The sequence below is a fragment of the Martes martes genome (assembly GCF_963455335.1).
Source record: "Martes martes genome assembly, chromosome: 4".
NCBI classification, from domain to species: Eukaryota; Metazoa; Chordata; class Mammalia; order Carnivora; family Mustelidae; genus Martes; species Martes martes.
The window spans coordinates 142,413,118-142,441,077 of record NC_137891.1 but is presented as its reverse complement, the minus strand read 5'-3'; the positions used below and the strand labels follow the sequence as shown (position 1 = coordinate 142,441,077).

The 27,960-nt window shown below is 36.5% G+C and overlaps 1 protein-coding gene across 9 annotated transcripts in view; it reads left to right on the top strand.

Moving 5' to 3' along the window:
• NFIA (nuclear factor I A) overlaps positions 1-27,960 on the top strand; it is a gene marked incomplete at its 3' end in the record, with an annotated part of 358,370 nt that overhangs the window by 8,530 nt on the left and 321,880 nt on the right. For 4 of the 9 annotated variants that reach the window (XM_080801172.1, XM_080801170.1, XM_080801171.1 and 1 more), the window contains exon 3: positions 11,143-11,196. The exons of the other annotated variants lie outside the window; for them this stretch is intronic. In XM_080801172.1, the coding sequence (XP_080657298.1) occupies positions 11,143-11,196 (54 nt within the window). The remainder of the gene's footprint in view (positions 1-11,142; positions 11,197-27,960) is intronic. 9 annotated transcript variants of the gene reach the window in all.

Here is a 27,960-nt window from a genome sequence, read left to right as displayed (position 1 = left end):
AATATTTCAAATTTGATTTAGAGACCTGTGATTTGTGGAAGGGAAGCTAGTTGCCAATACAAATATGAGGTAGATCGGTCAACTTACATACAACTGATTTGACAAGCATCTGTTATAATACTGAAGATTTGTAAACACTAAACAATGTTTTTACCTCCTTAAAAGTTTTGAGAACTTGCCAGTATTGGCAAGAGGCAGAGACTCTGAAACGTGCTTCAAGAAACATGCCAAAACCATTGTGGCCTTTTCACCTATGGTGGAATTTCCCACCCCCCCTCTTTTTTATAGTCTTGTATTTTTTTTTTCTTTCAAAATGCCATTTTTTCCCTCTAGATAGCCCCCCAAATGAGATTCTTTTTTCCCCTTCCAAAAATGTGTACGATAGTTACTGCTTCATGCCTCCGCCTTTTCTTTGGTAGGAGGTTGAAATCTTAGGACACACTGTAAATATTGGAAGCCAGTGCAGAATCAGTCATTTTTTAAAAGTGCAGGTGATGTAGTCTAAAACTTATTGAGATGCTAAAATGCAATACCTAAACTACATTCCGATTTTTTTTTTTTCTAAATCCGGTAGCATTCAGGCAGTGTGAATTTTGTGGCTGATAAACAGTAACAAGTGTAATGAAATTGGAGTGATTCCATAAGCCCGAGAATTTCATCTCGTTAAAAGTATAAAAGAGCAAGACCATTTTATGCCCTTAATTTGGTCTTTATTTGAGTCATCCTTCCATAGGTATCGTATGACAACTTGAAGATATTATGGAATTGTGGCAAATGGTTTTCTTTGTGGGCGTGTAACAGTAAAGCTAATTTATGACCAGTCTTTACCAGATGATCTGTATCAGAATCTACAATATACCCGGCACGTGGCAAGGTCACAATTTAAGTTGTTAAGGTCATAACCTTAGCCACCAGGCATTTGACCTTTTAGATAAAGTTAACCTTTGTTCATTAGTAGGCACTCAACCGAGAACTTTCTGGAGAGTTGTTTTTTTTTTTTTTTAAACTGCGTCTGTATACTTCTGGTAATGTAATCAGATTCTAGAAAGATTCTCAGTTTAGTTAAATTTTGTAAGCGGTTAGACTTTTTTAAGGACTCACCTCTTGGATAGAGGTAAGTTGCTGTGTCTACACCCCAGAATGACAGAGTCACAATTTATTTTTGATAGTTATTACCTGCTGCGAGATGGAATGAAACAATGAGGCAGCTATATGGAGACAGAAAGTACAATTAAATAAATAGCATTATATTTAAATCAACTAAGTAAAGCCTTTGCCTAACTTTCCAGCGGCGTTAGGCCCAAAAGCTAAATTGCCACAAGCATCTTCACTTTTTGCAGATGAGGACTTTTCTAAGATTGGAAATTTTTTTTTTAGTGGCTTTAAAATTTGCTTTGAGAGACTAATAAATGACTAATATTTGTCAGGTAATGACTGTCATTGTTAATTCTCCAGTGACAGAGTGATTGAATTTGTCCTAAGGATAGCACGAGGAGTGTTAGTTGTAAGGTGGAGAGTGACCATTTTTACACAGTGATGTTTTAGTACAGTAGCTACTGGTTGCTTCCATGCTACCCGTTACTGCCTATCCTTAGTTTTGCTTGGACCAGGAATAGTAACAGTCCTGCCACTCACTGAAAGAGCTGTTTGCAGTGTTTTGGAAGTCTGGTACCTGTTCCGGAAACCTGTACAGCCAGTATTACTGATTACCACATTACTCGTACCATATTGTTCATTTAATTATGCTGTTGTGAATGCTCATTTTAAATTATTTACATTCTGCTAGTTTTGTTCTGATATGCCACGTATTATTCCATTTCAACAAAGACAGAGATACTCCCATTCAGGTGCATTTTAGTTTTATTTTGGCTCCGTGATTGCCATTCCTTCATATAGTAATAGAGAAAGCCGTGATATGCAGATAGACCAGATGGTCATGTTGACAGATTGAGAATTCACTTCCTACTGCTTCAGAGCAGGTGTAAGATTGGGAGTGTCTGTGTATGAGCGTGTGTGTGCTTCGTGTGCATGTGTGTGCACATTCGGGCTGCACACACAGGGCTGTTGAGAGCAGTGCAAATGATTTCTTTTTTTAAAAAAACTTGTACTTTAAATACCATATAACTCTATGCATAAGGTTATCCGTGCATACAGAATCATTATTGTAAAAAATTTTAAATGAAAATGTTAAATTGTTAGAGTTTATAATTTTATGCTGAATGAGTTATGGTGATGTTTTAATTTTGGGCTAACTTATCATGTTAGTTTGTGGCAGTATTGTATATCTAAAATATGTTCAATATATTTTGTTAGCAGGCATACATGTGTATGTGTGTTTATGCTCAAGTTTAAGGCTATACATTATGTAATTAAACTTTTTCAGTACCTTAATAAACTCCCTAATAGAAAGTTCTGCAGTTAGTTCTTGTGATTTATAATAGTAAGCTGTATTTAGAAAAAGAAGGCGTAAGACTAACATACAGTGATGTTCAAAATTAAGAGTAAGTGCCACCCTATCTCAAATTCTTACTCCAACCTTAAACCGAATTCAAGGTGGATTTTGTGGCTGACTGATCCATTCGAAATCATTGGTGTATGCACCGTTCTAAAAAATTTCATTTATCTTTCTATTTATCTTTTAGTTCTTTTAAGAAAATAGCACTAACAGTCAACAAACTTGAGAAAATATGGCTTTTGTATCCTTGACTGTTTTTGGCGTAACTTGAGGGTAGTAACAATATCCTTTATCTAGAATGTAGTAACAGTATCCTTTATCAAGAATGTAGTGAAAAAGATGGAAATTCAAAGGCGGACAGGGCATAGGAATAGGGGGGAAGGGTTATTCTGGAGTAAACTTATGAACGGAGGTCAGCTCATTTATGGCTAAGAGGTTTGAGTGCTGGTAAAAAATTTCCCAATGCTGCTGGCTTAGATTTGCTTTGTCTTCTTTTTCACCCAGTGATGAAGAGCATTAATTGAAACCTATTTAGGGCTGGTGTGGGAGAAACCACAGCCTTTGTTGTGGTCACTGCTGTACACAGTAGGACTGGGTGTTTGACTTGGTTAAGGCCTCAAGCTACTTCCAGAGGGTACAGAATGGCCTGTCAGTTTTTTAAAACTTGCACAGAAGCAGCAACAATTCTAATTGCTCGCAAATGTTAACATAGATTACTGAAAGCAATTTTGAGGTTAGAATAGAGGAAAAAACATGAAATACAGATTGAATTCACTAAATGTGCAAAACAACGGTTTCTTACCATTTCAGCAGTCATTTCCCCAATTTTATTTAGAGATTAGATTTTGTTTTTAAATACGTTATAAACTGTAAATCCTTGGGAGGTGGGGTAAGGGGAAGGAAGAAGTCAGGTGGAGGAGGAAGAGAATGAATGAACTGGCATGCTTTGTTAAGAGAAACATAAAACCGTGAATTTAATCGCAAATGGAGATGCTCTCAAAAGTGTTTTGGTTTAAGTAATGACTGTAAAAGGATCCTGAGCAGAAGATATCAAGTGGAGAATTTTATAATCCATCGCCCCACATTTTATTGCATAGTTTGTTTGAGACGAGGAAACTATTTGGGGCTTTTGGAGTTTCTGATCAAATTTTTAGGAAAGAAAAGTTTTGCAAAAATTCTTTGTATCGTTTAAGGGTCCGGCCAGTAAGGGATACTGTGGCGTACATAAACTTGGAAAAGGGGCTATTTGAGATATTTGCTGTTATTACCATTTTGCTTTTTAAGGTGATAACTTACAGTGTCATCAAAATTTTGGCTGTTGCTTACTTAGGCAGCTGTAAGATACAAATTATTGATCCAAACTTTAGAGTCCCTGTAAACTTACCAGAATTCTCCAGCTGCTGCTTAGACAGAAATGACTTTTACTCTCGGTTTTTCCCAAAATATTAGAAAACAGCGCTTTCGTGTTTTGTTATGATCATTTCACAGTGTAAGAGTATATTTTCTCTAACGGAATTAGCCCTCCTGTTAATGTTCTAGTTAAATAAACATGGCTTACGAGGCAAAAAAACAAGTCCACACATGACAAGTTGCGACAACTCCGTAGAGAGGATGCTTTTGCTGTTCTGTTTGTCGAAGAAACCAAATAAGATAAAATTGAGAGAAAGAAGTTCCTTTTATTTAGTTATGTATTTTGGCGAGCATTGGCCTTTTTTAATGTGTAAGACACTGCTAATCCAAACGCAGACCTGATTGGGATGGTCTTAATAGCTAGAGATTGAAGTGGAGTAACTTCAGTGTTCTTTGAGACCTTTACACTTATTTTTCTTCATGGCTTTCACATGCTTTCCTAGTGGTAAATATTTTGGACCTAGATCAATTGAAAATAGAGAAAGGGAGACGGATGGAAGACAGGAAGGCAGGAAGACAGATAACTTTTATTGAGTTGTCTCTTCTGCGGCAAGCATTATACTAAGTTTTGCCATACATTGTAGCCTTCTCTCTTTCTCTTTTTTTGCTTTTTCTTTCTTTTTCTCTCTCTCATTTTTAAAAAAAAATTCATAGTAATACTGCAAATAAGTAATGCATTCTCCATTTGTACAGGTGAAAATAAAGTCTCAGAGTTTCCAAGTGACTGGTGCACAGTAATAAGATGAAAGCCAGGCTTTCTGATTCCAAACCTAGTACTCTTCACCATGCAGTTTAGATCCATTCTGTATCCCTCTCTATGTCCTATTGTCTGGGGGTTAGATGTCATTTAAATGGTGTCACGCACCAGCTTGAATCAGAGGGAAGGGAAAAAAGTCAAGATGCTGACCCTCCCCATGGAGATACTCGACTGTGGTGTCCAGTTCTTAGGCATAGGATGAGGCCATACCTGGTTAGGAGAGGGAGAAAATGTTCTTACGCTTTTGTCAGGATTGGGGTAAAAAATCTGGAGTGACTTGATTTTTCTTGTTCTTAAAATGTTGAAGTTTGGTGAATAGAAGCATTATTACACAGGTTTAAAAAATGTCTTTTTCCTGTTTGTGAGATAGATGAATGGGTTCTAGATGCTTTGGGAAGCCACTGAGAATTAAAGCAAGCGTTAGTTTAAAAATCAGAATTGCACGTAATATTTTACTAGGTAAATTTCTGTCCGTATTTTCTTATGTGCACAGGAGGTATATTTCTAACTTCCCTTAATGATTAGATTGAAAATTTTAAAATTTGCTTTACTCCAAAAAGACCTTTGATTCTGGCCTTGTGCATAATTATTTAAAAGAAAGCAAAAATTGAGTTTTATTAGTTTAAAATTGTTTTTTAATTTAAAAGAAAAAGCAGAAAAATTGAAAGTAGGAACAGGGTTCATCTTAATCTCCTTAAATGGCTGATTTATTGATGGATTTATTTAATGCCGTTATTTTCATTTCTTTAAGCAAGATTAGTTCTTAATGACTTCAGTGCAAAAATTCAAAGCCCCATTCAATGTGAATTTTATAATTGTAAACAGAAAAAAAAAGACCAGTAATTATAATTTATACTATATTCATTATATGTATATTAAGTCTTCTAGGGTTTATTTAAAAAGTAAGCTGCTGAACTGAACTTATATTGACTAAAATAGAAATGTAGCTTTCTTTTTAAGTTTCTTTTTTAGAAATGCTCATAAATCTAAAAGTTGCGGAGTATCAGTTATGCCAGCAAGGGAAAACTGAAGTATGTAAATAAAAGTGTAAACTGGAAATAAGAGGATTGGAATAAAAAATTAGACTCACACCCATTGTTCTATACTGCCTACCTTTTGATGTCTGTGATGAGTATTTATGGTGGTCCCAATAATCTATGAGTTTCCATACATAAATAATTTCCAGAGCATATATATTCATAAACATGCTTTAATGGATATCTTTGAAATGCTCGATAGGTTGAAAACATGGCATGAAAGAAAAGTAACAATAAAACATATTTTAAAAAATGAATACTATTTAAAAATTTCTATGTATGGCTGTTTAGCATCTGCCATTATCAGGCTGTTGTCTTTGTTGCTATGGTTTGGGGGATTTTTATTTCCCTTTGTAATTTTGCCAGCCCATGATTGGGTAGTGCAACATGTTCGTGCTGTTGGAGAAGACGTGTCTGTGGTGAGTTGCATAGCTGGCTCTGAGTGGTAATTTCAAGTATGGAAAGGTATTTGTCAGTGGGCAATAGGAACTGTGTTGCTGCAATATTAATCATCATTTAATTTTTAAAATTAGGGACATACCACTTATTATGGGAAGCCCAGAACTACGTGCCTGCCTCTTCCCCTATCGGAAGCATTTCGAACTCTGCGTGTTTTAATCTTAAAGGGATTATTTAATTTTAAACTCCAACATAAAGTGAATATTCTACATGCAGGATCCCATCATTGTCACTTTCAAATATTCCATTGCCTTTCAAAAGAGCTGACATTACAAGTCCTTAGGTTGACAAATTCTCATCAACTTTTGTGAAAAATTTGGCTGCAGAAGGAGTAAAGTCAAAAGAGGGCCATAGACAGATGGATTTCAGTGTTGAGATGACATCGAGCCCTTCTTCGTGGCATTTTTAAACATTCCAAATGAGTGAGGAATGGAGATGCTTTAAGAGCTCACTATAGAATGAGTAATTAAGATCGTATGTATCTGCATGTAAACCTTCATTGCATACTATTAAACAGAGCTGTATGTGCTCAGACATAAAGGCAGATCACCAGTGAAAATCATAAGTATATTTTATGCCGAATACAATTCATAAATACTACTAGACGCTAAAAATGTTGTCGATGGAAAACAGTGTATACCTGAGAGAACATTTGTAGCATTAAGTAATTGGAAGTTAAAGACGAGTGGCTTACAGACGTTTAAGATCAAGCCAGGATTCTGGGCAAGAATTTGGCAAAAGCTGATCAGTATCTTTGTATGACCGTAGTGAGATTTTTGCATGGATGCATATTATAGAAAAAAATCACTAGGTTACTAAAGTCGCTGATTGATTCATTTAGTCGGCTTTTCCTCCCCTCCTTTTAAATGGTAGAGGTTCTCTTTTGGAGAGTAGTTTCAAGTAACTTCTGAGAATGAAGTCTTTGTAACTTGATGCTGTTCAACAGCGTAACTATTGTTGTATGTTCCTGTCAGGGAAAGATAGTCATTGCAATACTTTTATTGTATGGCCTCTTAATATGTGACAAGGACTTTTATTAAGAATTCTTTTTTCTTTTAAGTGTCCTTTTGGAAGTCCTTCCTCCTCCCCACCCAGTCAGGAATTACAGTGGTTTTTAATAAGACTCATAGGAGTTTTTATTATCTTCTTGGTCGAGTCATTGTATGGACAAGTCTTATTTTTAAGAAAAGGTTCTGGAGTTCATGTCCTTTAGATTTCCTGTAAAATAAAGTGGGAGTAGTAATTAACAGAAAAGTGCCATCTCATCGGGCCCAGGATATATACAACTCTTTGGAGAATGAGGATATTACAGCCTGAAATGTTAGGGCTGAAGAACTAATTGTTCTAAAGATATTTGCTCCTCATCTCAGAAGAGATGGCAAACATGCAAAATGGATAAATGTGATCCTTTGTACTTTTACCACCTACATTTTTAAACTACAGTGACTCTGATTTCTCTAGAAAGGTCAGAGGTTTCAGACAATGCTTTGTAATTCTTCAAAGAGAGACATTTTCAATTTTCCTATATAAAGCCTGATTATGCATAGCTTTTTACTTTATTTGCAGTTGAGCCTCAGAGGTTCTGGGGTGGGGGCAGTGCTGAGTAAGGGAAGCTGTGTCATGAGACAGCAGAATGGGACGCAAACAGATAGATTGGAGAGGATCATAGATTCACGTTTAGAGATGCACATTTTTGGCCCTTTATTACCCATCACCTTGTTTGAAAGTAAAGACAGGGCAGCTGTAACAGTGCGTTTTGCTTTGTACCAGAGCATTCTGTGATAGACGCTAAGTATTTTGGGCCCTTCAAGGAGTTTATGTATCTGGGTGCCATTTCTTAGGATTGGCTTTGTTGGTTTTCCTAAATTGTGGATATGGGTTTCTCTGGTTTTACGTGGGTTTCTTTGTTTCTATTTTGTTTTCCGTTCAGACTTCTCCAAGTTTTGGAGAATTTTTCATGTTGGGTGGTGGGGGTGAGTAGACGACTTTCGTTGTGAGTTACTGCTGTTCTTCAGGAAACAGGCTCACAGAGTGTTCGGAACTCGGTCAAGGTCTTGCCAATAGTCAGTGGCAAAGCCAGGATTAAAGCCAGGTCCATCAGAACCTGGACTTCTGTGGTTAACCTCTATAATATTTAAATTGGCTTTTCATATATATCATTAGCTCTTCATATAAACCTTAAACTTAGGTAGGAGAGGTTTTATAATTGCCTTTGTGCAGGCGAAGAAGCAGAGGGCCCGAGTAATATGTCTGCAGTAGGATGGTTAGTTAGTGCTTAGGGCTTTTTATCTCCAAGGTGCTCCTCAAGGTATTAGGCTCTCTCAGCTCTGCTCCTGAATTTATGGACTGGGTATAAGATGTTTGCTGGAAGTACGGAATGGTGCTGAAAGCCATGGGTTTCTCTGAAGTTTAAAAAGTAGTGAGCAGCTAGAGCTTTCTCTGCTTTGCTAATAGATTTCAGAGTTTCAAACCTTGAAGGAGACGGAGAGGAAACCTTCGTTTTTACAAGGTGAGGACATTGAGCACCTGCATCCCAGGAGCTCTGAAGATAGAACATTCTTGTATAAAGCAGAGTGCAGTTCTGGCCTCTTGTAATCATGTCCATCAAGGTGGGTGCTCTTTGGTTCGTGTTGGTATAGAAAATCTACCTTGGTTGCCTGCACTGACAGATTGCACCATGTCATTGGCAACTTGGTTCAGCAAACATTTTGAGCGCTTACTACCTGGTAGGCACCATGCTGAGTGCCGAGCATACAACACTGAAGAAAAGACTGTGAGATGAGTCGTTGCCAATGCGGATAAAATTTCTTCAGAAATTACGACTTTTAAAATTTGTTTGTTTGTTTGTTTCTTTATCTTTGAGAGGAGGGGAGGGGAGAGGAGAGGAGAGGACAAGGAGATGCTGTGCTAAGCAGAGAGCCTGATGTGGGGGCTCCATCCCACGACGCTGAGATCACGACCCAAGCCGAAAACAAGAGCTGGAGGCTTAACTGACTGAGCCACCCAAGCACCCCAGAAATTAAGATTTAAAAGCTTTTGATGTTTTTGAATTAGAATCCTTAGAAAGTAATAGCCCGTAGGAAGTTTTACACCTTTGCAGAGCCAGCTCTCAGTATCACGTAAGGTCTTACTATACAGGTATGTGTAGAGGAATTCTGTCATTTGATGGTACTTCTAGTAAGTGGTATGTGTTTTGGTTTCTTGTGTCAAAAATATTGATGGAAATGGAAAAAAAACCCAAACAGATACAGGACAGGGCACAGGTGTTTTATTATTTAATAGTTCACCGTGGCATGTTTTCTTTAAAGAAATCTGGTGGTGCACCAAAAAGTTCTATTCCTTGTTTGGAGGCCATCCTTCTAGTAATGCTGAAGTATAAAACAGAGTTATAGGAAAACTAAACAGCAGGAGAATGAGGGAGTGACAAACAGAAAGGAAAGGAAGGCCTTGGAGAGCAAGCCGTGGTGAATTCATTTGGCAGTTGGTAGTAGTTCCTAAAACACAGCCAAGTCTCAGTAGCATAGCCACTTAAATTCTCTGTTTTGCTCTGTCTCCGAAGAAAGTTAGCAATCTTGAGACTTTTACACTGAAGTGGATTTTAGGTTGTCCGAGGTCTCAAGCTGCTTTGCCTTTCTCTCTCCTGTGAAAAGAAAACAGATATGTATTACATTCAGACAGAACGCACGGCAGAGGTCCTATATGTGTGAGTGTGTGTTAGTGTGTTAATGGGACAGCTGTGAGGGTCTTCTGGGAAAGTGTGTACAGATGGTGATAGGAAGGAGAAGAACTATCGCATGTCTGATAAATGAAGCACGGACAACAACCCCAAAATCTGGTGGTCCCAAACAGTGTATAGCGGAGGTTTCTCTCCCCCTCTCCCTCTCTCTCTCTCTCTCTTTCCCCGCCTTCTATCTGTTTATTGTTTAATCTGAAAGTGAAATCTGTTTGTCCGGCCATTAATATGTGTGCTTTTCTTTGAATAGACTGAAGAACAAATGATTTGTTCTGTAATTATTTTCAAAAGGCAGAAAATCTGTGTGTAACATTGAGAATGGCATGGGATTGTCATAGAAACTCACTCTGAACACTGTAAATAAAAATGGTTGGGGATTAGTCACAGTACCATGTGGGACATCATGAAACTGAAGACAGGTTTCTTTGTTTTACAGTCAGTAAGAGAAGTGAGGCAAACTTGATAGAGTTCATGGGATGTTAGCAGTTTAGTTCCTCCAGGGAGAACCATGTTGTCTTCAGATGAAATAAGCCACCTGGATACAGACGTTAGAATTTACCTGATGATTTTAACAATCGCTGATGTTTCCTTTTTTCTAAGAGTGTTTTATCTCCAAATAACGAAAGTTTAACAAGTTTGAAAATCTCTCTGTTTTTGCTACTAATCTTGAGAATCACCCCTCTCGCTTCCTCCCCCACACCTCCTTTTCTTGTAATCTTGAATAGCATTTCTACAGATCGAGCCTTATCCTGTTTTCTTTACTCTCCCATTTTTTGTGTGAAATATGAATAAAACTGAACACATTAACCATCAGCAGAGTTCATTAATGTTATATAGTTTAAATTATATATATTTAGGTTAGAATAGTGAGTCTGCAATATAACACCCTTTTCTGTTTCTAAATCCATTATTTGGAAGGAAATTGTTTCAGAGTATTCTCATTGTCTGAGTCCAACATCTGGAAAAAGGATTGTTTGTCTTTAAATTTGGACTGAATCCCCAACTGCAGATTCCCACCAGGGTGATGTTTCAATAAACTCTAACGTGTCAGCTTTGGATCCTTGAACTTGTAGAGGTAGGAGCTGACCTCTGAGCGGGGGCTTCAGGATGTCAGGAACTTAGTGTGTGGAATGACTCATGCTTCTGACGAGGCCCCTTTCACGATGCTGTGCGTTATTGAATGTTCCTGTTTGTCATCAGGAGAGTAGCTAGCTGCAGTATTTAAATAAGGGTAAGGTGTCTTTAGACAAATGCGGGGTAAAGTGAGTACATTACTTTTCTATATTTTCAGCAAATACAGCTGTCCTTGACACTGGAGAGAGCACTTGGCAAAATGAGAATTTGGGTGAGTGGAAAACACAGGGGCAGGCTGTCTCCCTGCCTGTTTCCCCTAAGACTCTGGCCACGCTTTATATCATAGTATATGCATATATATCTTGTTGTTGTTGTTGCCATTCTTTTCCTTGTATTATTCCTTCTGATGAGACTGTCCTCAGTCACCTTTAATTGGTGAACATCGCTTAGGTCTTCTTTTACCCCAGCACTGGGCTAAGGGCTCCTTCCCTGCCTTTCCATAGTGTCTTGTTAGCACTGTGGTAGTACTCACTGTTAGCTCTCCATGTATCATAATAAAATGATCTGTCTTCCAAACTGGGCTGTGATTTCTTTATGAGCAGAGGCTGGGTTGTATTTATTTTTGTGTCCCCCGTAGGGGTTCGTAGGGCCCCGCACCTAGTATGTATTCAATACCTTTGTTGATCTGGTGACTGAATGGAAAATCTGGGTTGAACAAAATAAAACAAAAAATGTGAGACATTTGGAATATGAATTTAAAAACTAGGTGATGTATAATATATATAGCTTTTGTTCAACTCAGGAACACTGAATTTATGCCTAAATTATTTATTTATTTTGGTTAGGATGATTTTTCTCTTCTCACTTTATCATGTTAACTGACTTTTGTTTCTTCACCCAAATCCAGAGTTTCATGTTAACCTAAAGGAGTTATTGACATGTGAATAATCATTATTCTGAAAATGAAGGTTTTATAATGCTACTATTTATAGAAAATGTTCAAGTTGTTTGTTTTCCTCTCTAAGATCCTGATCTTGACTTTTTATCTGTCCTGTTTAGCTAGAAAAGGTGGTTTGGAGATGATCAGGTAATATATCCATCGCTCCAGCTCCTTTGTGAGGAAATCATCTTTATACCAGCAATCATTTACCCACTACCTACTGTGTGCTAGGTATCCTGCTAAGAGGGGAAATAAAGGATTCTCATTTCATGCTTGAATTTTTAAAGTGTGATCTTGATTAAAAATGGAACCTCTTCCTCAGGATGGCACACTTTTTTTCTTTTTCCTTTTTTTTGGGGAGGGGGATTGAACCCCACAGCGTCTTGCTCTGCAGGGAAAGCATTTGTGAATCATACCCTTAGTTCTATTGAGCATTTGTGGTTTTGTCTGTCTGTCCTTCCTAAATAGGATACATTTTGGCATGGTTACTACTTAACCTATGTTCAGAGAGGCCAAAGGCAGTAGGAGTAGAGAAGTTAAAGTTCAGAATTAAGGAGGTAGGCCCGATTATGTGTGGTGACTCCTAAGTTCTCCTCCTTGCCAGTGCTGTACTCTCATTAAAACTGTTAGACCAATTTCATTAGCTCCAAAATGCACCAGCATATGTAAATCTTCTTTGTTTAATTGGAGACCTATTGATTGTAGGGTAACATAAGCCTCTCTAAGGGAAACAGAACCCAACTGAAGATAAGAGTTTCTTCCCCCCAACACATACAGCATTCATGATTTTATTTCTCTAGGCATGTTCATTATCAAAACCGTTCCACTGCAGATTTTCCCATAAAGTGTTTCCGTCTGGCCCCGTTTTCATATCTAAAAGCTCCTACTGGTTTCAGCAAAGGATAATGGAAGCATTTTGACAGAATATACATTTCTTTCTTCCATTTTTTTTTTACTAAAACATTAAAAATAATGAGAAACAAAAACTTATCATATGAAAATTAATTTGCTTGAAAAAGACTGAAAATAAATCTTCTTTTGTGCTTTCATAGAATGCTAAAAGGGACCAAAATCTGGCCATCTTCTTTAGGTGAGCAATCACCAAAAATATTCCAGTGGGGAATGAAAACTAGAATGTAATTTTTTTCACTTACATCCTAATTGGATCTCAAAGCTGCAGAGAGGATACTGTGCCAGCCTGCACTTTGCAAAGTGGTATAAAGTATGGGATTTTCCCAGTGTGCTTCTTAGGATTGGAACATCTTCTAACTGTTAAACTAATGAGAAAACTTGCATTTTCATATAAATCTTCTCGCAATTCCATTCTTGTTTCTGAAGATTCAGGTCAAGGTCAATGTATAGCTAGTTGCTTACAGTGAGAATCTTAGGAAGGACAAAGGTCTGTTGCGATGTTATAGATGGCCATACAGTAATTTAGAAATGATCTTTAAATGACAAAAACCCCTGGGGCGCCTGAGTGGCTCAGTGGGTTAAAGCCTCTGCCTTCGGCTCGGGTCATGATCCCAGGGTCCAGGGTCCTGGAATCGAGCCCCACATAGGGCTCTTGGCTCAGCAGGGAGCCTGCTTCCTCCTCTCTCTCTCTCTGCCTGCCTCTCTTCCTACTTGTGATCACTCTCTCTGTGTCAAATAAATAAATAAAATCTTTAAAAAAAATCTAAATGACAAAAGCCCTGCTCCAGACTGTATTGAAGAAGTAAATATCTATTTTTCCTTTCTTAAAATTATACTAAAAACTAAGTTTAAATAATAAGAGCTTGAATTAGGAAGCACTCTAATTTTTCTCTCCCTTAGAGCATTACTGATTTCTAAAGGAGATATTTAATTAGTGAAATTATAGCATCTGGAAAAAATTGGGTATTTTCCAATTGTATTCTGTGGTTGATGCTATAGCAATGAATTTGTGGCCTTTCTTGTATTCATCTTCTTTTGTTTGGTGTTGCTGGTTGAGCACCTCTCAGGTTGTGAGAAGTGTGTGCTTAGATGGCATATAGTGGAGAGATCTTGAGTGGTAGACAGTAACTTTATATCAGCCGGTATAGTGCTTATCAGTGAAATTCTAACTTATTTAATTATTACTTAATTCTCTGCTTATATTTTTGTATCTGATGATCACCTTCATTCTGGCGAAGTATGGATGGAAAGATATTGCTATTTCATTTTCTTAGTTCAGCAGGGCTGGGAAGGCATTTTGAAGTCGAGCATCTTTTAGAGAATAGTACAATCGAATCACCTGTAAGAATGGATGTGGTGAAATTCTGACCGGGCTCCTGGTGAGATAGGGAGTGCCTCATTTCAATTAAATTCATCTTTGAGTATTGCATGCCACTCATGTTCAGTCAAGTTTTTAAATTTTTTCTCTTGGAGATAATTCATAGAAACTCAGTTCTTTAACTGAGTTATTTATAATTAAATATTACCATTGGAAGGAAGCTTTGTACTCCTCTGTCATCCCCTCTGCCAAGCCACAAAAATACCACCCTGTTGATTTCTTCTCATATATATATGATAATATGATATGTGATATATGATATATGATATGTGTGTGTGTGTGTGTGTGTGTGTGTGTGTGTGTGTGTGTTTGTATTAGTGCTCCGCTATCTACTGTAAACTCGGGTCATCCTTTCTTAGTCCCTTCCCAGAAATAGAGGTTTCTTTCAAACCAAGTGTAATCAGGACATGAAATGCAATGTTAAAAGACTGAATGACGCATTTTAAGTCAAACAGAAATGTGGATTATCTGCTGTTTGGATTTGTTGATACTGGAGTTTACCTCCTTTATCGTAGCATCTACCCTGTTTGTATAGGGAGCTGAGATTGGATTTAAAATACAAATTATTCACATCAGTCAAGTACGAAAGAATGAAGATTTTCCCTGCTAATTTCATTATTCATACGGTTTTTTGGGGAGAAAGGGGACAGCATTATTAAAATAATTCAAAATGAAAATTCAGTTGTATTTTCTTTAAACCTTTTCAGGCCTGTTGCTGAAAGGTTCTAAGATACTTGAAAAATCCTTTTGTTTTGATAAGCATTACAGGTTTGACTTCATTATTTTCACTTTGTTTTTCAATGGAAGAATATATGTAAGATAACACATCATAATGGAGTCCTGTGTATCTATCACCCCTGCCGAGGAGAACATTACCAGTACCTTGAATTTATTTCTATATTCCCTGAAAATATCATCCATTATCCTGAGTATTGTGTACTATTCCCCTCCTATAAAAGAGATGTTTTCATCACATATATGTGTACTAAATATGTTGTTCAGTTTTTCTTGTTAAGTTTTATAAACATTACATATACGTGCATATACACATACATACATACATACATACATGATTCTGGAAATTGCATTTTCAGTCAACCTTATGTTTCTAGTCTTGCCACGGGTACTGAAATTTATTCTTCTTTCTTGTATAATATGCTATTTTGTGGTGGGTTGATGGGATATTTCTAGTTTCTTGCAACTAACAAGTGTTATGAATTGTAATGTGTCTTGTGGAGCATGTGTGTAAGGGTTTCTTTAGGTATGTGCCTAAGAGTGGAATTGTTGAATCACATGGTGTGTCAGTGTTACATTTTATAAAAAGATACTGTTAATTTATTAAGTAGTTGTACCTATTTACATTTCCCTAGCAGTAGCACTGTACAAAAGGTTCTTTTCTCTCCAATACTTGTCACTGCCAGATTTTTACTTTTTCCCAGTGTGGTGACTATAAAATATTTTATTCCAGTCTTAATTTGCATTTCTAATTTGATTAATAATGAGGTGAAACATCTTTTTGTATATCTATGAGCCACTATCTCTTCTGTGAAATGCTCAGGTCTTTTACTCATTTTTTTTTTCTGTTTTTTGCTTGTCTTTTTCTTTTTAGTTTGTTAGGAGTTCTGTATAAATCCTAGATTCTACTCTTTTGTGTTAGGTGCTTGCGAATCAGTTTGTGGTTTGATTTTTCATTTTCTTTAAGATATCCTTAAGATATCTTTGATGAACAAAAATTCTTAATTTTAATATAGTAAGGTTTATTCATCTTTTGTTTTACAGTTGGTACTTTGTGTCTCATTTGAAATACCCCCCTTACTTTGCATTTAAAAATACATGGTATTTTTTAATACAGCTTTAAATGTTCATCTCATATTTACATTTGTATTCCATGTGGAATTTATTTATTTATTTTTTTGTATGGTGTGGGGTAGGGATCCAATTTCATTTTTTTCCTATGTGAGTCACGGTTTTCTATTTATCGTTTATTGAATAGTTTCTCTGTTCCCCAAATGATCTTTAATGCCACCTCTATCATTTGCTAAGTTTTTATATTTGTGTGGGTCTGTTTTTGGATTTTCTGTCCTGTTCTAATGATTAATATGTCTATGCTATACTGACAACATTCTGTGTCGGTTAGTTTTGATATCTGATAAAGCAAATCCTTCACACTTCCCCCCCACCCACCCCCCGGAGTGTGTTTAGTTATTCTTGATCCTTCACCAGTTCATATATATTTTATTTATTTTTCTGTTATTTTATATTCATCAAGATGGGCCACAGAGATGTACACTCAAATAGGTTTCTTGTTTTGAATTTCTTTTTACCTTTAGATCCCCTTCACCTGTTTCTTCTATCTCCTACTCCCCAACCTGGCAATCACCAGTCTGTTCTCTGTATCTGTGAGCTTGATTTATTTTATTTGTTTTAGATTCCATATATAAGAGAGATCATATGGTGTGTGCCTTCCTGTGTCTGACTTATCTCCTATAGCATAATGCCCTTGAGGTCTATTCATGTTGTCATAAATGACAAGATTTCTTTTTTATGGTTAAATAATATTCCATTGTGTGAAATATTCCATTTCTTTATTTATTCATCTATGGGTGGGCACGTAGGTTGTTTCTATGTCCTGCCAGTTGTAAAAAATGCTGCAGTGAACATGGGGTGCATATATCTTTTCAAGTTAGTGTTTTTGTTTTCTTTGGATCAGTATTCCAAAGTGTAATTGCTGGATGGTACCTCTACTTTTAATTTTTTGAGAAACTTCTATATTGTTTTCCATAGTGGCTATACCAATTCACATTCACTAACACTTGTTATGTCTTGTCTTCTTGGTAATAGCAATTCTAATACATTTGAGGTGATAGAATCATTTTGTCAAGTTTCATGAAAAATTCTGTGTAGATTTTGTTTAGAAATGTATGGAATCTACACGTGAATTTGAATTTGAGGGGAATTGACATCATATTATTATCAAATCATACTACGTCTATGAACATGGTATGCCTCTCCATTTATTTAGTTTTTATCTTTCAAGAAGTTGAATAGTTTTCACCCAGGTCTTGAACATCTTATTTGAAACTGCTTTTATAAACTGTGTTTTTTAAAGTATATTTTCTAACTATGTGTTTCTCATATAGCAATAGAGTTAATTCTTGTATAATGATCTTTTTTTAAAGATTTTTTTTTTTAATTTATTCATTTGACAGAGAGATAGAGAGGTAGGCAGAGCAGCAGGCAGAGGGAGAGGGAGAAACAGGCTCTCCGTTGAGCAGGGAGCCCGAAGCAAGGCGTGATCCCAGGACCCTGGGATCATGACCCAAGCCAAAGGCAGCCACTCAACTGATTGAGCCACCCAGGTACCCCTCTTGTATAATGATCTTACATCCAGCTATATTTACATATTTTTAACCAATAATTTGTCTGTAAATTATTTTGTGTTTACTGTGTAGCTAATCATATCTAATGCGAACAATAGCATTTTCATTTATGCTATTCCAATCTTACACTTTTATTTTCCTTACACTTCTCACTGCCTTAGCTCATACCTCCAATTTAGTATTGAATTAACCTGTGAGGGTAGGCATCCTTGACTTTTTCCCTTAGTTTCCTATTTATTTTTTATTCATGAATGAGACTGAGTTAATGCCTTACTATTTAGTATTACATTTGCTGATCCCATTTTAATTAGAGAATATGCAAGACCTTACCTATTTTTGTCAACTTTTCCCCAATTTTTCTTAATAGGTTTCCTTTGTTACCAATAACTGAAATGTTAAATTCTCCTGGAAAATTACTCTATGCCAAATGATACAGTGTAAATTATTGAATGAGTGGTGTTTTTAAGAATGTAGTGCCCTAAAATTTTAAAATAAGAGACTCAATTGTATGTACTAATAATTTTAGATTTTTCAGTGAAGAGCAGTACCATATTTATATTGACTTGATATTCCTTGATATGGTGGTGTGTAGATCAGCCTCCTAAATTTTGATTTGAACTGTGGAATCCTTAAGTATCATTTTTCACAATTTAAAATGCCTGGTTTGAATGGTACACTTTCTCCCCTTTTGCTCATGCAATTTTTGTTAAGACTTGAACAGATTACTCCTAATCTTGTGAGCAGACTGCAGGAAGACAACTATTAAAAGTAGAAAGCTATTAAACAGTCAGGGGTTTATTATGCTTTAGTGTTTTGTTTAAGTCTGTTCTTAATTGGTTGATTAATGTACGTGAAGTCCTTTTCCCCCGTCCATCTCTACAGATGGCAAATGGTAGGTCCCAACTGTCATTGTTCGAAAAAAAGGTTATGGTTCAAAGTCAAAGATTCAGAGATACCACAATAATCAATCATAGGAACTTGTCTCGGAGTGCCCAGCCAGGCAAAAGTTAGGCAGAATAGTATTTACTTGGAATCCCTTAGGAGCATTTTTTTTTCTTTTGGTGTGTTCTTGGTTTTATTTAGGAAAGATTATTTAATTAATAGAAATGTCTCTGAATTTAGTGTCAGGCATTTCAATTAAGTATGAAGAAGAATGGTAGATAAGTTTTCTGTTTATTGGTTATTACATATTGCTGGAATTTAGGTGTACAGTTTTCAAATGAGTGTGATAGAGAAAGCAGCATTCTTAATATATTGAGATTAACTGAACATTTTTAAAGGAACACCTTTTTACCATTTTCATGTGAAGATGATTTATAATGGTTAACTTCCCTTTTTTAGGTAGAAGAATAGAATTATGTCCTGGTATTGATCCATAAAGAGGATTTGCATTTTATTCATACTATAAAAGTACCTTTAATGGATACATTGTGGTAATTGAATCTATACTGTGTATCACTATCAAAGTATCTTTTTAATTATTTTATGTTATATAATTCAGTAACTAAATTTAAGTCATAGGGAAGGAGATGACTGTATTATATCTTTTAAGTATAATGTGTAGCCTTTAATATTCTTAAAGTGGACAGCAGTTAAGGACATTTTTAGTTGAATGCCAGAGAGCGAGAGGGAGAGAGAGAGAGAGAGAAAGAAAGGGGGAGAGGGAGAGAGGAGATTCCATTACATTCAGCACAGTATGAAACTAAGTCAAAGGAGTTTTGTTAATTAAATTCAATTGCCATCCATTAGACCAGTGGAATGAGATGACTCTGCCAGGACGCTGACACAGCACAAGTATGCAATTTGGCTAAATGGCCATTTCTAAACCATAGCACACATTTCTCTACTTGTTCACTTTTTTTTTTTAAGTGAGAGTTTTTACTCTTAAAAAGTCAAAGAGTAACCAGTGCTTGCTGAAGGATAAAGGTATCATTTTTATGCAGTTTATTGAGAAACAATTAGTTTGTTGACTTGGAAATACGTAGGTCACATAGAGAGTTTGGGAGAAAATGATTCTTTCACAAAGTATGCAATATCTGTAGGCAAGCATATTTACAAAATGTACATACATGTGTCAATATAGGGACATGTATGTTTTAAAATTTACTTGTCTTTTAATCTAAAGCTTTTTGAGTCATAATTACCCCTTTAATTTTTAAAAGCCTCCTTAAAGTTGTGACTACAATCTGGATATATATTTGGGGGAAGTTATAATAATTGTGGGAATTATAAAAATGGAATTTAGGTGGTGGGTACGTGCATCTACATTTTGGCATAAATTACTACTTTTAGAGGCTTTATATGTCAGACTGATAAGTTTCTTACCATGGTGAAATGACAAGAATACCACTCAGGCATTGGCTGACACATAATTTTGACAGCCAGCAAGATTGCAGTGTTGCTGAGTGCACAGATTTCCACTTCCTGCCAAGATTAAAATTGGCAAAAACCAAAAAGGATATTAGGGATTGTCACTTTAAGAAGAAATAACATGTTAATGCTCTGCATTTGCTTAAGAAATAGAAGGTTGATCTCTTGAACTGTAGTCTGTTGAAATCTACAAGTTTGCAATCAGTAGAGGAGTTTGATGGGTGTGCACATCAAAAATTAAAATAAGTTGAGGTTCTCTGACATTTGTGATAATAAGGTTCATTATAGTTTCACTTAATAGGACATTATTATTTCTGTATGAAGAGAATTCCTCACCAAAGCTATAAAATGGGTTGCCCAATAGCCCCTGAAGAACAAAGGCCTACTTTAAGTTTGTGAATTGGAAGACAGAAGGCCTTACTTCCTGATTTTTCTTATTTTTTCCTGTGCGAGCAGATGGTTTTTCTTTTTATAAGTTGCCAGATCTTTCCTATAACAATAACTGTCGTTTATTGAGAAACTACTATGTGCTGGGTTCTGCATAAGGCACTCAAACCTTTGACTTTTTTTTTTCTTATTTACGAGTTTTTGTTTAAATCTAGACAGAAAAACGAGGGAAAATCTAGACATAAAAATGTGAAAGAGTCAGACTCTGAATTATGCTTATACTTTGCTATTTACAGTAAGTACTTTTGAAACAGCTGTAGACATTCAAATGAAAGTAGCAGTGTGGAGTGGGAAATGTGGGAGCGTTCATTTGTGAAGACTTTGCATTTCTCCAGCTTTATAGCCAACAGAAAAGGAGATTGTTGTGCATTCTATTAAATACTGCCAGTATGATTAATTTAAAGGGTTACATTTTATTGAACCCTGGTGTAGATGTTCTTTGTCAACCCACATTCACAGCTAGTTAGAGTGTGTGTAGCATTTATCAAAACTTTCTGGAGCCCCTCTCACCTCATTAGCATCTGAATCTCTATTCAGCAGTTAATGTCCGTTACTGCTAGAGTGCTCAATTCTTGTTTTCAATAAGCCAGTTGTAAAATGTCAGACTGTCACTTACAATATAAAAAACCAAAAATGATGGTATTTGTAAAAATGTTATCACCTCATAAAAACAAATTGTAAAGACATGAAAGTGATCTTGCTATACTGGGCTTTCAGAAGAGAGTTGGTACAGCTACTTTAAATACCAGTTGTGTAGATTCCCACACTTTTCTACCAATGGAGAGGTTTACACAAGCATAATTTAAGTTACAATTACACTAATTAACATCTCATTTGCATAAATTGTTGAAGTCAAAACAACAAAGAATTGTCTAAGACGCTTAATCCTATTTGTCCAAAATAGAAAGATTTTTCTAAAAAAACAAAAAACAAAAAAACAAAAAACAAAAAAACCCATGCTCTAAAAATTGGCAGCTTGGTTATGTCTCTAGTATGTTGAGCTGTGCCATTTAAAAAAATAAATGCTTTCTATTTGCTTAAGAATGTATTTCTCTATTCTTTTTAGGATATTCCATATATAGTATGCTTTTAAAATAAAAAAAAGTGTACTTTGCTTCCTAAATCACTAATAACTAGAGATTAAAATCAAGATACAGTACCACTTACATGTAGTAGTGGAGAGTAACATGACTCATTAAATGCTTCGTGAAAAATGTATGTATGTACGTGTATGTGTGTGTGTGTGCACGTGTGCATGCATGCCTGCAGGTAGGAACTTGTAAAATGTCCCTGTTGTTTATCCACAGTCAGCTAACATTTTTTTGGGTAGGCCAGTCTCATTCAGATCATCCAGGTATTCCCAATGTCTAGTATTTTCCTTTGCGTTGTGGTGAATGAGGGTACGTTAAAGGTAGTTTTTACTCAGGTCTTCCACGTGTGTGATAACTCACATCTCGGGTCAGAAAGTTTCTTTTTTAATGGCCACCCAAATGCAGTTAGCCGCCTGGGGGGTGATTTAGTGCAGTAAACTGTCTTCTTCCCTAAGACCCATTTAAAATTAGGGACATGTTTGCATACAGTGGACTAATGAAGTTTTCATACTAATCCACAAACTCTGCTGTGCTCTTCTCTGTAGGTCGGACATTCACTCATTTCATATGCAATTATTGTTACCAGTGAGTTTGCATTAATAACACTGTGCATCTATGGAAATAAAATGTCACTGGCAGAGTTTAGGATTTTTTCATTGTTCATTTTTATTGTCATTTGGGTTTGAGGAATTTAACTTATCCTGCTTAGTTAGTACTTCCAATGTTTTATTAGCTCTGAAATTGTGACAAGGTTAGAAATAAGATTAGAATGAAAGTTTTGCTTTAAAATTGTAGGCCTGGAAAGCATTTTGTTTGTAATAGACAGTGTATCTTAATTTAGTTGCGATAGTCTTTAATTTGATCCTTAAATGTAGAGTTTATAAATTACTGTCTTAGAAATAGTTATTTTACACATACATATTGAGTGTCACCTGCATATGCGCCATTATGCTAGGTTTGTTGAAGGATGTAATCTTGTACATGTACAATGTAGTCCTTGCTTGTACAAAACATACATTTTTCTTGGGTCTGTATAAATAAATACCAAGTGAGAACATGTTTTGTAGAAATTTAGAAGAGAATTTGTGAAGAATTGGGATAGTAGAAGGCTTTTGGATAAAATGAGATGCGAGTTGTGGATTGAAGGATGGTTTGGATTCTTAGTGAGTGGGTGAGCAGGGGTGATGCCGGAGATTAGTAGACAGAAGACCTGGAGAGCAGGGGGGAGGCAGGAGGGAACATGCAGAAACTGGAATATGCAAGATTTGTTCCAGGTGGGGTCAGCTGACAAGTTTGGTTAGGAGAGGGGCTCATTCAGGGCATGGCATTCAGTGCCAGGTTCAAGATTTAGGCAATAGAGAGTCCTATAGGGTTTTTGAACACGAGTATGACGTGTTTCCGGAAATGTTTTGGCAAAATTAATCATGAGGTGCAAATGCAGGGAGCCTTGAAAAAGACAACAGAGTGAAGTTAGGGGCCGTGAGCAGCAGCTCTTGCAGTTGTCTTGGCACAAGATTATAAATCATAGTGGTTTTCATTTCCTGTGCCCTGAGTAATATAATGAGCTAAATATCTGAAATGAAAGGGTGCTTTGGAAAAAAATAAACAATTTCTGATTCCATGTGGTGCTTAAAACTTGAAAAGATGTATTTCCATATAACAAAACAAATTTTCTTTCTTTTTATTTTTAATAGTGACTAATTCTATACTTTAGAAAGGTATCTAAGGAAAACAATGAACATTATTTCTTTTCTCCTTTCAAAGGAAAATGATTTCCAGAGTATTTTCCCATTTATTTTTTTTAAAGTTGATTTTTAAGAGAACACATTTCTGTTTCTTTTGAGTATGACCAAATCACTTCATTGTCAATATTTGATCTTTTTTTTTTTTTTTAAAGATTTTATTTATTTATTTGACAGAGATCACAAGTAAGCAGAGAGAGAGAGAGAGGGAGAAGCAGACTCCCCGCCGAGCAGAGAGCCCAATGTGGGGCTCGATCCCAGGACCCTGAGATCATGACCTGAGCCAAAGGCAGAGGCTCAACCCACTGAGCCACCCAGGCGCCCCTCAATATTTGATCTTTATTGGAAGTTGAGGGCATGTCTGAGTTACTCAGGAGGACGTTCTGAACTTTTCTTCTTATCTTTGAAAGGCTTACCTTTCATAAGGTTGGACATGGTGTATCCATGGTGACTTTTATCATTCTTCTTGTCGCTTTCCTATATTTACCTTATTCATAGTATATAATTTGAGAGTGGCTTCAAGAGACTAGAAAACATCTGGCCTCAGAGGCACCACATGTAATCAGGAGAAAATTGGGTGTTGTAGTCAGACAGGAAGGTGGAATGCATTGGTATAGATAGAAGTGCTCGTTTTAAGCATTCAACAAATACATATCAATTTTCTGCTAGAAATATGGTAACGTGGTGTATGTTGGTAGAGAAACAGAGGCAATCAGGAAGCTTTCCTTCCCTTCCATATGTTTGTAGACTGGTAGGGGAAGAGGCAAAACATGTTCAGCGGTATGTTTCATAGTAGAATACAAAGGACCCATATGACCCAAGAGAGGACAGTATTGATTCTGAGTTGTGGAGAATGAGAAAGACTTCTGTCAAGGAGATGACGTTAAAGCAGGGCTTCCTTGAAGGTTGGCAGGAGAAATGAAGGGACAGAGCATGCAGATGGGAATGAATGGCATGTGTTCTGAAAATGTCCCATAGCTGATGTGCAGCACAGGGTGTGTAGCGTATGCAGTGTCTCCACTTCTGTCCTCATTCAGTCAGCAAACATCTGTCACTTACCTTGTGCCAACCATGGAGCTAGGCTGCCCACCACGAATTCACCAGCTTCTTCATGGACAAAGTTGAAAGGGTTTGTCCAGTTGCCCTCACCCCAGAGAGAGAGAAGGTCCACATATGGTACCTTTGACATATGATCCCTTGGCATATTTAAAGTTTGGTTCAAGAACATATTTAAAATTTCACATTCCCTTAACTAAAGTATGAAACTTTTGAAAATATAAAGAGAAGGTGAAGATCATTGGTCCCTATGTTCCTTCTCTTTCTTCACAGCCAACTGGTTCTGCCTTCTCTCCAGGGCTGATCTGAGGAGTATCTGCCACATCTTCTGTCCTTTCCTTGGTTTGAGGAGTCCCCTTCTTTCTCCCGTAAGAGAGTTTGGGTCTGATGCTGATTTCTTCTTATTCTGGAACTGCCCAGTTATAGCAGATTTCAATGGCATAAATGCAAGGCCCAAATTAGAAATCCAAGAATAATGTTGGAGAATTCTCTAGTTATCGGTGGAATTGTCTTATGGATTTGAGGAAACCCTTGTCTACAGGGAAGACGAGACCCTGAGTTAATTAAAATAACTTCATGGGACATATCTGTCCCTGCCAGTGCTGTTACAAATAATTGCAAAGGTAAGGATTTCTAATAACTGCAAATATGCAGAAAACATGGATATTAGAGAGTTCAGATGACCTTAATGAAGTAACTAAGTTGGCTTTGGAACTTTGCCTAGCAGCAATGAGGTTTTGTGGATATGATAAACACTGTCAGTTGTTAAGGCATCTTCTGATAGGTGAAAAGTGGTTTTTCAATGCAGTGCTGCCTGGCATGCATCTTCTCTATGGTCTATTATCTTGTGGGAATGACATTCGTTAAGTTGGTATCTGTGTGCATCCCACCCAAATAAAGAATGTTTCATCAGCAAAGTGAATTGCCATATAGTCATCAGACTCTAGAAATAAATTATCAGCCATGACTGCAGTGGGTGAGGCTGTTTGTTTATCAGATCACTTGAGAAGAGAGTAAAGTGAGTTTCATATTTTCCTGAGTCTTGAATTCTCATTTTAGACATCTGTTCAGAAGCTTTCTAAGCCATGGAGTATTCTAAATGAGGGTTTGTTAAATGGATGGAGGAAGACTTAGTTTTCCATTGTTAGGTGAAACCTAATTAAAAATTAAATAATGACCTCGTGTTGTCTTGTAAATTCCTTATTCCCTGCATGTGCAAATGTATTTTGTTAGAACATTCCATTTTAAAACATGCTTTTTTTTTAAATGATGAGAAATACTTCAGAAATAACTGTTTGCTTTTAGAATTACAGTAGAGTGTCAAAGGAGAGTCTGTAGTTGAGAGTGGAGGGTCTTGGAAGGTGTTAGAGGCATGTAGCTTTGTGAACTGTGTTTTCTGTGACTATAGCAGAATTAGTTTAATTGTTCTGTTTCACCCTCTCCAGCAAGATTGCACCCATCATGGCAGTTAACAGAGGCACTGCTATTTGTGTTATGTTAGGAATTCTTTATAAACTTAATAAATGAAAGCTTTTTCTCTTACAGGCCTGATTCTCTGGTGGACTTCTGGTGCAATTATATGGCTACCTTCTATTACTGATAATGGAGGTCATAGATATAATTCCCTCCATATGATGGAAGAATGAGCCCTAGAGAAAAGAATATTTATAGTGAATCACTGGGTTGTGATACAGGATTCACTTGGTCTCCGTAATACTTTTTTTTCCTTCCTAAAAGTTTAAGGTGTTATGTTTAGGAACTAGTCTCTCTTCACCCTAATCTTTTGTGGTCGATTCTGCAATAATGTTAAGAACAGGAAAACAAAACAAAACAAAACAAAAAAGCGGAATCTTGGGTAGGCATGGTTTTGGGGTATGCAGTGACACAGCACATATATAATTTTATGTTTTCCTTTTTCTTAACAGTATTTGGTAGACATAACTTTAATGTTTTAAGAGATCACCATATTCTTCCCTAATAGTAGTTGCTTAATAATTCATTGTTCTGACAGACTGCAGCTTATCATTTAGTATTAAAACCCTCAGCTATATTTATTGAGTACCTACTGTGTATAAGCCTCTAAGCTTAATACATCTGACACGGTCCCTATCTCAAATTGCCTGTCATCTTATGATGCAAGTTGAACCCAGTATTTAAGGCTCTTTCTTGTGGGCTAAGAATAAGGGCAAAGAATTTGGTGGGATGTGTGTGTGTGTGTGTGTGTGTGTGTGTGTGTGTGTCTCCTCTCTCTCCCAGGGCTGAAGAAAGGAAGGTCCTTGTGGTTAGATGGTGGTGTGGAGAGAGTGGTCTAAAAAGAGATAACTAAGTTCCTCCAGGGAGGAAACACAAGATCTTGCCACAAGATCACATAGCAAGTCAGTGGGGGTGAAGGTAGCGTTTGACTCGAGACAGTGCTAGTAGACTACCACGTGATGCAAGCACTGGAGGGTGAGTGTCAAAAGAGTAGTGGAAGAAATCGTTTCTGAGTAGTGGAAGAAATAATTTCTGCAGGCATCTAGACGCTTTGATCTAGAGGAGACTTTAGGATTCTCTGAGAAAATGTATATAGCATATGAAAGATATTATAGGTAGTTTCTTCCTATAATATAGGCAGGAAGTTATTCAATCTAATTTACAGATACATTAGGATCTTGAGTTGAAAGATGTAATGTACCTAAAACCCTTTTTACTGGGTAATCTTTTTCCATGAAATTTCAAATATTTATCCATGTCTTTTGATGATGATTTTTCCTGTTTAGGTATCTTCTCTCCCTAGTGACACTTAGAAAATCATCCCTACCCAACTCCCAAAGTCCACATCCTTGCAAACTTCCCAGTCTCTGTTCCTGTGCCAAGTGTTCTTATTTTGTTACCAGGTCCACATAATTAATGCTTTATCATATGAGGTAATTCACTTACTCAGCAAAACAAATGATATACACTTTTAGAAATAGCTCTAGAAAGCAAATGTGAACCTAAAAGTGTTTAGTGAGAGGAAATTTCTGTTTGTCTTTAATTAAGAGAAACTGTATGGAAATACAAGCTAAGGGTGCATTAATCAGAGAAGTTGGCATTGCACTGTGTTATTCATTTTTATTTGGCATAGATTGCATGGGTGCTCATTAAATAATTTGTATGGATGAAAAAATTCTTGCGATAATTCTTGCTAAATTTTTGCATCTGTTCAGACTAAAACTCTGGAAAGTTAAAAAAAATTCAATCTTTAGGTTTGAAAGTTTGACCCATTTATTATAACTGAAAATCTTTATTGTGGAAATATATATTCATTATAGCATTTGCTTGCCTTGTTGTTGGGGAAGAAATGTATGGGAGTCTATAAATAGTTAATAAAAATTTATTAATCCTGTAACAGATTTATATCTGGGGAGTAGATATTTGTCCTCAATGCTGTTCAATTTTAGCAGCTTTGCCTCTGCCCATCTAATCTGCGATCTTGTCAACTTTGATATTGTTTTAAAAGTAAGAGTTGGAAGGAGAATGTTTGCATGTTTAGAGGCTTGGTAGTTGATTCCCTTCATGGGTATATGCACATGTCAGAGGGAACCTGATCCATATAGATAGCAAATTTTGTTCATCAAGAGCGAGGAAAAGAAGTCTCCCCCACCCATTTACATTTTTTGGTTTATATAGGTTAAACTAGATTTTTCTTTGGCCTGAATTATGTAGTGTACACTTGGCTGTAGGTTTGTTTGGTCTCT